Consider the following 13,508-nt stretch of genomic DNA (forward strand, 5'->3'; position numbering starts at 1 on the left):
TCGTCGATGTACTCGTTAACCTTGATTTAGCATTCCTAATATGAATGACCTAGTTAATTAATTTTATACAATATTATACAATGCTATCAACCACTTTCATGGGCGTAGTATGCATGGGGCTGTGGGGGCTGTAGCCCCTATAGACATTTCTGTAGCCCCCTCATTTTATCTAAAATTAATAAATTCTAGTTTTAAATGTTTTTATAATTTTTCTTCAAGCTTTAAATTAGCCGTCTATTATGTATTGACAATTATTGTACTAACATACATAAAACTACTTATTTTTATCACAAACATGTTTATTTATAGATAAACGTCGTATTAATTTTAGATTTACTCTGTGCGATCGTCGGGCCATGCATTGTCGAGTCATCCGATGATAAAATTATAACGAAAATGGATAATAATTTGTATGTATACACATAATAATTATTTATTTATCGGTATTTTTCTCGAAATTGGTGACTGGTCTGTCTTTGTTGTTTGCTCGTGTACTGCTAATCACACACAGGTTTGTCTTATATATATTTTACTATAAAGCATATTATTACATAGATTTTTAATTCATTTTAATATCTTTTTTTCCTTTTTTTTTATTTTTTTCTTTTTTTTTTTTTTTTAAATGTTCAGTATATTTAATACGAGTAAAAGTTAAAGCCTGACAATAAAACATTAGAGTAACTTGGGGTAAGATGACGCACTTTTTTAAAAAATGTGTTTAAATAAAATAGTATTATATTTTTGGTACTAAAAAAAGTTATTTTTGTATAGCAAATATTCATTTTTTCAATGAAAGCTTTAATATTTTGAATAGATTAGTTTTAAAACATAGAAAACTTAACATAAGTCATACGCGCAATCTTACCCCGACACTGGGGTAAGATTGCGCACATGGTGGGGTAAAATGGCGTAAGCAAAAGTCTTTATTTTAAATTAATCATGTTACGGAAAATAAATTCTTGATTATATATTTTACCAATTGTAATCATTATAATTTATTATATTATAATAAATTATTGTTATTACCAATTTGCTTTAAATAAGCAAATACTTATTTGCTTATAAAATTAATAATAAGTTAAGACTTTTTAAGACATATTATATAGTTATATTTATATTAAAAATTATAACATGTTAAAACATAACAACACAAATAAAAACTATTAAACAATTTATTGAACTTTGTTTAATCATAGTATAACAAAAACAACAAAATAAACAAATTTAACAAGTAGATAGGTACTACAGTAGTAGATCTAACCAAACAAAAATTATCAATATATCAGTTCATGCATTTTAAAACTAAATAAAATAAAATAAATAGGTAATAACTTACATAGTTTCTAAAAATATGCACAAGTATTTAGAATATTTAGATGCTCTAATTGTAATTTATATGAATTTTATAATAACTATGTAGGTGTCAACATCATATGCTGAAATGCACACTTTTACCCCAAATCGAATACGCCATCTTACCCCAAAATACTTTTCATTGTTGAAAAAATTGTATACAAATAAGCATTCGTATTATCAGAACATAATACATGATAAATAATAGCCAATATAGTGTAGAAATGGTATAAAAAAAAATTCCTATATAAATAACTTTTTCAGTGCGAATAACTAATTTTATTCTATCTAAATATTACATCAAAAAGTAAAAAATTAAAACTTATCTCATTTCGAGCTGTTGTTCAAGTTTTAAAAACATCAAGGTTTATGTTCGATACATCGATGTTTAGTCTTTGATATATCCAAGAAAACATCAATATTTTATCGATGTTTTGAAAGTTTTTGTATTAGTTTTTCCTTAATTAATTTATATTACAATTTTGCCCCGTACCAAAGTTATCAGTTATCACAAATGTTTATATATTTATTCAGTGCATTTTTTAAACGTGTTAACTAGGCGACACAAATGTCGCCCAGTAACAATGTCTTGTTGCTTAATTGATAGTATTTTGAAAAAACATAATTAACTGTTGAAAGAAGATATTTTATTAATTATTTAAAAAAAAAATAAGTGTAATTTAATAACTCAAAATTCATTTTTTTTTTATGTATTGTAAAATAAAATGCCAGGTAAAGAATGAGACACCTACAAATTGTTTTTTGTTTTTCCTAGGAAATGTTCTCTTTCGCTTTAATTCAAAATAAAAATAAGTAGTTTTTGGAATACATTTTTCTAGTCCTATAGTCCCCACAGATAATAATACCAAGCTACGCCCATGTACACTTTGTTCCAACAAAAATAATAAATAAATAATAACACTTTTCCTATTTGGTACTCAAAAATACTAAAATCTTTGTTAAAAGAAAAACTGCCCACTTTGCATATAAAAATACAAAAAATCTCAAACTATTTAATTTATACCACCTAAGAGCTAAATACAAGAGACTCACTAAATTAGATTACAAAAATTACAAAAATAATGTGTAATTTTCAATAAAGAAATATCATAAACAATTTTGAAAATATTTTTATAAGTCTAAAAATAATAATATATTATCTCAATGTCTTATTCTAGGTACAATAGTCGCTGATTATGGTACTATATATTCATTACGTTTATTATTAAACGGTTCCCAAAGTGTGTGCCGCGATGTTTATATAGTGGTCTATACAGTGCGCCGCGCCGTCATAAAATTCGAGTACTATCTGGTATACAATTTTCCATATGATTAGTCATGCTATGACTTGGAGAAGGCCGCCCAAAAAAACCTTAGATCAAAAAATGAGTCGAAAAAGTTTGGAAAGCACTGCGTTAAGATATTTTTCCATAGTAAATATTATAATATATCAATAATTTATAACTTAAGACCTTTAATTTTTTTAAAAATAAAAAAATAACATGATTAATACTCATAAATTAATATATGAATAAATAAATAATTAAATGCTTAGTCTGGAATATTATTACATAATATAATACTATAATACAATATATTTCCATACATAAGCTATTTGTTTAATTATTTGTATATCAAGTGACAAGTCAAAGATCGTTACAATGGAATCCTTTTTATAGTTGCTGATAATTAATACCCAAACTTTTCGAAGGAAATTATTGGGTAATTATTAAATTTTTTAAGATCTATTAACTTTTTCAATTACAACTGTATGAAATCTGCAATTAACTCTTATAAGATTTTTAACTAATTCTTAACAAAATAACAAAGTTAGGATAAACTTACAATAAAATAAATGATTAGGACTGTGAAGTGGTTGTATACAAATTTAAAGTCAGTCTATAATTAACAATAAAGAAGTTTTGTAAACATTTTGATTCACATTTTAGTTTTAAATTTTTGTTTAGTGGATGAATTATATTTTTGTGTTAACACTTTGAAGTTTAAACATTATTGTTTAATTTTATAACAGTGTTAAAAGTGGAAGTTTAGTTAGACGAATATTAGTTATTGATTACGTTATGTCTACAATTAATGTGTTAATTGTTTTATACAAACTTATTTGATTATATAAAGACAAACATAAATGTTTCTCATTTTTTTAATTTAAAGTTCACAATAATTAAATTTAAAAATTTATACAGTTTTAAAAATACTATTAAAAACCTATATTTACCAATATTTTACAAGCTTGTTGGGTTTTTTTTTTCATACTCGTATATTATTGTGATGATTGAAAGACCCCAAATTTATTTTTGCCATACCCTAAAAATCCTTAAAAAGGCTCTTCTTATAATTATATTTAGTTAAAGTAATTAAAACTGAAAATGATATAAACTACAATAATCATTTTTATTTTATTTTTCGATTTATGAAAGATTAAATAAAAATATTTACTTTAAACAAATAAAGTCTATATACAGGGGCGGACTTACCATTTTTCCGTCCCTAGACGGATTCTAAGACTGGCGCCTCGTAACCCACAAAAAATAAAAATACATTGATATAATCACATTCAAACACTTATCTTTTATTTTTCACAAAATATTTTAATAACCAATAAAATAAAAACTGTAACTTTATAACAATTGTATTTTGTATATTGATACACATACCAATTAAAACAATTATAAAATAATAAGTCAGTAAGTAATATGATTAAATTGGTGTATAATTAAATCATTTTGCGTCTTGATTTATCTTTAGCAAAATTATCTATGATTTCATCATATGATAACTGACGAGTTATTTGATTTTCAATATTGAGAATCGCAAGTGAATTCAACTTTTGTTGGGTCAGGGTGGAACGTAAGTAATTTTTTACTCTTTTTAAGCATGAAAACGATCTTTCTGCTGAGCAATTTGTGACAGCTGTGGAGGTAAAAATACGTAGTACTATTTCTATGTTTGGGTAAATATTTGTTAGGTCTTTTTCATATAGAAATTTTTGAAGTCTAAGCAGATTGTGTTTTTCTCCGATAGAACTTAAATTGATGTGAGCTTTTAAATGTAAAACTTCATTTATAAAGTCGTTAAATTCTACATCATTTATATAAATGTTTTGCAGGAATTTAACTGATTTTCTGATTTCTTGATTGTCTAATTCCTTAAGCGTGTTAAAAATATAAATGGTTTACAGAAAATATCATATGCATGTCGTCTAGTTTCTAATTCTCGAAGCAATTTATTTATGATAGGAAAAAATGTATGTATTTTAAAATTGTCTCGTGCCGATAAATCTATTCTTCAGATTCAGATTCGTCGTGAAAAATCGTTCTTTTTTTTTTTCTTGTAGTATTTATTTTGTAATCTTTATTAACTGCTTTTGCTAATGCTTCTGTTTCAAAATCATCAAAATTTTTACGAGTGTGCTCTATTAATTTAATTAAACTATCATATAATTTAAAAACGTCCAAACAATCAATATCAACATTTTGTAACTTCTTACTCGTAGTGTTTAATCGACTAAGTAAAAAAACCCACACAACTGACATAGTTGTAGTTTCTAATGAACTCATTTTATTTATTAGTCCTTTTGCCTCATTTCTAGTAATATTATTTTCAGTGTGATCATCCATTATATAAGTTAATGTAGCTACAACAGCAGACCAATTTTCATTTAAACTCAGGCAAGCAGAATCTCTTAATGACCATCTCGTATTCGAAAGTGCTTTTAATGTATGTGATTTCGACTCCATATTATTGAGGATATCCCATCTATGACTACTGCTTGAAAAAAATACATAGATGTTTTGCATTAGTCCAAAAAATGTAGCTGCTTCATTACAACATTCAACTCCATGCGTACCAACAAGATTAAGTGAATGAGCTGCGCATGGAATACAAAATGCCAAAGAATTTATATTTTTCATCCTAGCTTGAAGGCCATTATAACAACCTGACATATTTTTTGCTGTGTCGTATGATTGTCCACGAAAATCTGATATATTTAATTTTAAATTTTCGATTGTCTTAATGACTGTTTCGGCTATTTCCAAAGATTTATGTCCAACTTTTGGTATGAATTCTAAAAATCGTTCGATCGGTACACCTTCATTGCTGATATAGCGAAGTATAAAAGCAAGTTGGTCAGAATGTGTTATATCAGGCGTAGAGTCAATAACTATTGAGTAATATTTACGTTTTTTAATCTCATTTATGATTACTTCTTTAACTTTTTTGACCATTAAATTAATAATTTCTTCACAAATTGTTGATGATAGATATGAAGTAGAACCACTACCAGAATGACCATATTTCGAAATGTGTTGAGCTAAGAAAGGGTCAAATTCGGATAACAATTCAGGAAGCATCATGTAATTTCCATTTTTAGGTGATCCAAAAATTTCTTCTTGTCCTCTGAATGGTAGTCCACGTGAAGCTAACGTTTTAATTACAGATACTACTCTCTCTAAAACTTTTCTCCAATACATTTTTTCATGGTCAATTTGAATAAATAACTTAGAGTCTATTCTTCCTTGTTCTTGTCCTAAATGATTCAATTTTAGTAAACATGTTTTGTGATTTAACGACCCTTCATGTTCTTTAAAACGTATATGCGCATTTTTCCAATCATTAAATCCACAATTAGCTAAATTGGAAAATTCATTTTTAAATAGCCAACACGGTGCGCAGAAAACTTTTCCTAATTTACGAGAGTAAACAAGCCATGAACGTGGAGTTTGTTCACCATTTGGTAATTTTGAAAAAAACATGGATTTATTACAATATCTTACATTATCTAATGAATATTGATTTTTTGATTCAATAAAATCGTCATTGTTATTTTGATCTATCCCATGTACTGCGCAAAATTGTATAAAACTCGCAGTACGTGACCAATCTGCTGGATCTTTTGGAAAATGCATAACTTCTTCTATTAAATTCTCATCTTGTACTTTCATCAAACTGTTACAATTATATTTATTTATTTCATTGGCATTTACTCGTACATCACATGAATCAACCTAAACATTTTATATTTTTGTTGTAATAAATTTAGTAATAAAAACCGTCACGGGTAAAGGTGGAAGCTCCTTTATTTGTTTATAATAAGTTATTTTTGGATCATATGACCTACTCACATTATTATTAATATTTAATTTATACATAGCCTCTGTTAAATAATGCACCTAAATTAATTCATTCTGAAAGTCATTATTATAGTATCCACTGCCGTCTCGAAATTATTATGAACGCCGATCAGGCACGTAGCCAGGATATAAATTTTTTGGGTGGGTTTATACATTAAATAATAGTTTTTCATTCAAAATTTGGTTACCCGCGGTGGCATCGCCCGCGCATTAATTTTTTTGCACATAACTTGGAATCCTTGGATACTGATGATGTCATAGTAATCAAGTTAGAACTGTCTTCAACCAAATTTTTTTCATCTTCGTTATCAGTTTTAGACTGCTCAATACTTTTGTGAACTATATTCTAATAAAATTATAAGTTACAATGTTTATAATAGAGAAGAGTGAAAAAAATTAATAGTAATAATTAATAAGAAATAACTAATAATTAAAGATCACTTATTATTAAGTATACAAATTAAGAGAAGAGGGTTTTTGTAATTTATACATACGTTGCATAAAATCCCATTAAGTTTTCTAGTTTTATTTATCATATCTTGATGTTTGGCAAACTTTGCTTGTTGTATTTTTTTAAATTGATGACCACTTTTTTTACTTGACATCTTTGATGTTTAAAATGTACGCACGATGGTTGATAAACCAATTGCCAATCAATTGCCACAAAATTCACAATTTCAAAAATAATCGGTTATGTAATAATGTAAATAACTCATTTAAGTACGTAGGTAATAGGTATATTAGTATTTTATAGTAATCGGTTTTCTCTTATCTGAGTAAATGTCACGGCGCGGCGTCGACGGCGTCGCGATCGTAGCGGTGGCTATTATTATTTATTATTCTTATTATTGTCAAAAACGTAACATTTGATTTCTAGAATTATATTCTTATATTTGATGTGCATACCTACAGGCTACATTCACAATATTATTATTCCAGGAATTTCTATTAATAATTATAACGTAAATACTTTTGGACCTTGCGTCCTTGCCACACCGGGTTTTTTTTGTCGTTTGTCTGAACGGTTTTATCTATGGCTAAGCCCATATAAAACATAGATTGTTAAACTATAATTTATTATTATATATTATAAATTATTAAAAAAATTAGAAATACAATATATTAAAAATCTGCGGCGCCCCCGAAACATATTGCGCCCTAGGCACGTGCCTAGGTTGCCTATGCGTAAATCCGCCTCTGTCTATATATATAAGACAAGATAAACGCACAATATGATATATAATTTAGTAATATTATTGGTATTATTTTCACAAAGAAAGTATAAAACAAATTTATTATACCGTATTTAAACTATATTTAATTTTATTATAATATTTAATTTTTTTATTTAAATCTTGTTTTTGTTCCATATTTGTTTGTTAAAGTATTTAACAATAATATTTTTTTTGGTTCACAATTTTAATGCAGTAGGTACTCGCTTACTAATACAGTCATCATGTTTTTATACCAAATATAAATAATATTTAATCAACAATTATTATTTTTTTTAGATTTGTAATTTAATTATTAGCATATAATGTATTAGTTTACTTTGGTGGAATTTCATTGCAGTGATTTATTGATTTTTTTTACTATTAGAGTATTACTCAATATCTTAGTTGGTTGTGTTATATATTATTTAAATGTTGGAACTTAATTGTTTAAGCAATGGCGTGTGTTTCCATAATTTATAATACAATTCATCAGTTACTAATTATTTTGTTTCTAGATCATATTACATTTTAATTTAGATTATTATTTTATTCCTTATATAATTGCTTCCAACGTAATTCAAGAAGGTATTTATCACTTAGTATCTCACACAGTAATTACTTCAATCGGACGTATTGGAAAAAAAAAATTTGTGAAGTGTAAGTTACTAAATTGAAAAATGTTTATGACTATGTAACATTTACAATATGTTACTAATAACTGCTAAATGATTTTCCGGTTGATATTCAGTCGACACGGAAGAGCGTTTAAATGTTGTTATTTAAAAATATCGAGTAATAATAAATTACATTATACATATAAGTATTTTATAGATATAAACCAATATTGTGGACTGATACAAAAGACGTGTAACCTATTTTTATAATATACGTTAAAACTTTTTTCATGTTCTTACAAGCTCAATAGTAATAATTATAGTAATTACACTATTATATAAAAAAATAATTTCATGTTTGATCTTTATAGATAACTAATTATTATAAAATTATAAAACTAATATACTATATCAGGGATGGCAAACCATTTGAACACTGCGTGCTCAAAATTACTTTTTCTTTTTTATGCGTGGCATGAAAAAAAAATATTAAAAATATTATATTTTGTTATATTATAATTTGATTGTATAAATAATGTATTAGTACAAAAAGGTTTGTTTATGTACATAATAATAATAATATATAATAAATAATAATAATAAATATAATAATATTGCTTTGTTAATTATTTATATTCGCGTGCTATGGATTTGCCATCCCTGTACTATATCATTGTGAACAAATTAGGATTTTTATGTATTGAAAAACTATAAGGTCATGTACAAAAACATACGGTGCTATTGAACCATATAACCGTATAATATCCTGGACATTTAACACTTTAACTCATTAAGTCACAAACAAAGTTTACATTTATTGTTATTTACATTTAATTAATGTTTTAACGTTTTTTATAATTTTACGTATATAATATTTCATTTAGAAATCTATGATTAGTTAAAAGTTATACTTTACTTGTTATAAAAATAATATTTTATTTTAATAAATTACATGTATTAAATCTTTAACGTAATCTAGTAATATTTTTCACGTGCTTTGATTGTACTGATGTTATTTGTTAACTTGCATTATATGCTTAAAACCGAAAACAAATTGTTTACGTTACCTACCTAACCAAATCGTTGTAGTAGTTAAGAACATAGATGAGATTGTTTATTTACAAGTGGAAACTAATAGGGTTGATATGACTTAAATATGGTATTCAATTTATAAAATAGGTCTTTCCGGTTTTTCGTTCTTCCAAATTAAAAACCATAAATATACATTTAAACAACACTGACTCATTATATAGTGAATTGATAATTTATGAGTCTGTGACTCATAAGGATGTATAAATGGAGTAAAAGTGTTATTTATACCTTATGGCTGCTACTACTATGACGCTGACTAGTAGTAAGAGTTGTGTATCAAATATTATACCACAGCAAAATATTAGTAATGTTAGTGGTATTTTTATGTATATATAACATATCAATACGTATAAAATTCCGTACAAAATATTCAATATAAGTAAGAAAAAACATTCTTCTAAAAGTTACCATTATTATGTTTATTTAAAGAGTAATAAAATTTAGTATTTTGATTTTTCATGTTATAATATTTATACTTATGAGTTTTATCAAAATAATATTTTCAATTTTAATCTACAAAGTAGTGATTTTCATCTTGAATGGTAAGTACATTTTATTCATTTAATATAGAATATTATTTTAAAAGTATACATAATTTCAAAACTTTTGTTTTTAACTTATCATTACTCAAAACATTGAATTAGACTACAGTCTATATTCTTTACTCTATCAAATTTTGTAATAAGTAGTTTTTTTGTCTATATAACAAAATTTCTATAATTTTTTTTTTTTTGCTTTATGGGCCATTCAGGCCTTTTGCGTTTTCTACTACTCTGCAGTAGTCCTGCCCTGACTTTAATTGGTTTTGGTAGTCTGCTCCTCCAGGTTGGGGATTGAGTGACGGGCTAACAACCCATCCTCATAAAAAAAATCGACTTGTTGTGAATCTTCTAAATAAGCCTCTATAATATAGAAATATAATATAATTATCATCAGGGTTTTAGATACGACCAGCATGTGCGATAGCACAGAATGCTTAAATCAAAAGAATGCGTGAGAGGCGTTAAAATTATAAAAAAATTTGATGAAACGTTGGTGACGTAAATTATCTACTAAAGGCAGAAAGAATAATAATTTTCTCAATGTGATTTAATATAAATTAATTTTATCATTATTATTATTATTACTATTTATTATTATATCAACATGCGAGTAGTGGCTGATTTTCTGTGTATGATTTATAAATATGTGGCAAGTATGATAATTTGAAAAATTACTTTGAGCATTTTGAATGGGCATCTCTAGCTCCTCAAATTCTGTCTGTTTAAGTTAAATGTTTAGGTAGTTTAAGAGGAAGGGACGCTAAAATAACTCTTGCATTGGGTGCTGAAGGAGCTAAGACAGACCCTGATTGTAACAATTATAAATATATTATTATGTATATTATACATAATGACATTCATGATGTCTCATAAATAAAATTTATAGGCAACTAAGTATACAGCAATGTTGTTTTTATTTCATCACTTACGACAGGCGTTTTATTTGTTACTCAGATATAATATGATACACAATAGTTTACATATGCGTGAATTGAGGAGGCCCTTGCCCCCTCCCCATGAATAAATTAGGTGGGGCAGACCCCTCTGATATTTAACATATATAAATATTTAAATACCTTGTTTTAGTACAAAACAGCTGATTATAAATATTACTACATAGTTTTTTTTTTTTTAAATCTTAATTTTCAATTTTAGCTTACCTAACATAATGTTAGATATTGAATAATGAATAATTTTATATAATAATAAAAGTAGTTAAGCGGTGATTTTCTTTAGAAGTTATAAAATATTAAAAATGTTTCTAATGTTTTTAAGTTTATTTATTAAGTTTAATTAATTTTATTACATAGTAATATTGATCACCTTACACTAATATAAAACAAAAGGTAATGTTAACATATATTTACAAGTTAAGTAATGTAAGGTTAACTATATAGACTTGTCAATTTATAACTATATATTTGCCTCCATAAAATTCCAAGTACGCCCATGGTAGTATACTTATACATTTCTACTTTTAAATTTTTTATATTACAACACAAATATACATTCATAATTGAATCAGTTATAAACCCTTGTTTATTTATTTATAATAAAATCGTTATCTTACCAATAACGTGATTGGGATATTATTTGTTGAGGCCTGGAATAATATTAGGTATCTTTTAATAAAATATATATTCAATAACTTTGTTCAAAAGGCTGTTCAATTTAGTTTGAGTTTTACTATACATAATTATACGAATATTTTTGAATGCTTTATTTTTAATTTTTCAAATATTTTCGAATAAATTACTACAAATATATATTAATTGTAAAGTTAACATTTTTCTTGAAAATTTAAATTAATAATTCCTATTACACAATTCTTAAAAGCGGTCTTTGCTCTCACCTTTCATGCCAGTTAAATGTATAAAATAAAAAATGTTGGTCGTCAAGTGTATAATGTAGAAAAAATGTATTAGTTCGAGCGTTTCTTATCAAAACACATCTGTTTTCAATCGTTTTTTCTCTTGAATACGTTTGAATTGTTAAAAAAACTAATATAATTTTCTTATGTATTCTCCTCTTCGTGTTATAATCATGTGTTTATTTCAATCGTTCATAGATATTTATAATATTTAAACAGAAATTAAAAATATTAAGACATTAGATGAATACCACCTTAATAATTTGTATAATAAATTCACTTAATTTGAATAATATTGACTACAAAATGAGAAAAAATACCTATAATAGAATAATATATAATATAAAAATACTATACAGATGTTAGGTATCATATTATATTGTTTCAATTTTACACGAATATTAAAAATAAGTAGGTAAGTAATAAAATAATACATATTGTTTTCCTTAAAGGTTAGCTTTATTTATAAAACAAATACACGTTTATTTTTTTATAATATTAAAATATTTATAATAATACCGATATTTACATAACTGGAGGTAGATTTAATAATTTATTGGTAAATAAACGACAAAGTTTAAATAATAACGAACTACGTAATACAAACACATGCATTAATTGTAACTTCACATTTAGAAATTGTATAGGATGAATATGTATAAAGTACTTGAGACTTACACATCTCACATTTGTGTGTTACAATTATTTGGTTGTTATTTAATATATTTTACATTTTATCAGTTTATTCAAATGTTGTTGTACCAAGTTGACATCAAAATGTATAGTTTACTATAGGTACAAAATTATAAATTAAACAATATTTTAAATTTATAGGAAACGGAAAAAAAACTGAATCTAGCCTCTTAAAAAAGTTGTATGTTATGTGCATTACTGGTAAAGAAAGTACAGATCAATCAGATAATGTAACTGTATCTTCCGAAGTTGATAAGCCGAAAACTTCAAAAAATTAATTTTTATAATCCAATTTCAGTTTCTATTATTATTAACTTAAAACTAGATTTTTTGAGGAAAGTCTAACTACTAAGCTAATCCTACAGAAAATTTTTTAAAACCTTACTATGTTGGAAAATTATCCTTTATAAACCAATATAAGTTGGATAAATAACAAGTGAAAAAGATAATATTATAATATATTGTTGTAAAATTATATTTTAATTTTCAGAATTTGTTTTCAATAAATGCAAAAGTATTGTATTCTGAAATGTTAGTATATAAAAACTGTGGTTTAGATTATGTACAAAAAATTATTATTAGAAACTTGTATCTAAATTAGTACACCATTTTAAAAGTTACTATTGTATATTATCTAAATCAACAGGTCTTTATCAATCATTAGCTTCTTGCGCTAGAAGTTTTTCAACGATACACCGAATTAAAACTCAGAAGATAAGTACAATGGGTCAGACTAGAATTACTAATCTATCTATATTAGGTACACATAGAATGTGAGGATATCATTTTTAATAATGAAAAAGTTTTAAATATTTTTTCACAAAAATTCAGAATGTTATCATTAAGCTTAACAATTATGCGTATATATGAAAGAAAATATATAGCATTACAATTTAAGAGTTTAACATGTTGTGTTTTTTATTTCAATATTAAGGTTATAGCTTGAATAATATTACAGATATTGTGTACCTAAAGTA

General features: G+C 25.4%; 1 protein-coding gene across 1 annotated transcript; it reads right to left on the reverse strand.

Moving 5' to 3' along the window:
* Nucleotides 1–4,652: 4,652 nt before the first annotated feature.
* LOC112691605 (zinc finger MYM-type protein 1-like) lies at nucleotides 4,653–7,111 on the reverse strand. Its single transcript, XM_025565916.1, has 3 exons — nucleotides 7,001–7,111; nucleotides 6,754–6,852; nucleotides 4,653–6,380 (listed from the first exon to the last, which is right to left on the reverse strand). The coding sequence occupies exons 1-3, from the start codon at nucleotides 7,109–7,111 to the stop codon at nucleotides 4,653–4,655; spliced, it is 1,938 nt and encodes a 645-aa protein (XP_025421701.1).
* Between the last annotated feature and the right edge of the window lie 6,397 nt (nucleotides 7,112–13,508).

The sequence above is a fragment of the Sipha flava genome, unplaced genomic scaffold (genome assembly GCF_003268045.1).
Source record: "Sipha flava isolate LNK unplaced genomic scaffold, YSA_version1 65_pilon_pilon, whole genome shotgun sequence".
Classification (NCBI taxonomy): domain Eukaryota; kingdom Metazoa; phylum Arthropoda; class Insecta; order Hemiptera; family Aphididae; genus Sipha; species Sipha flava.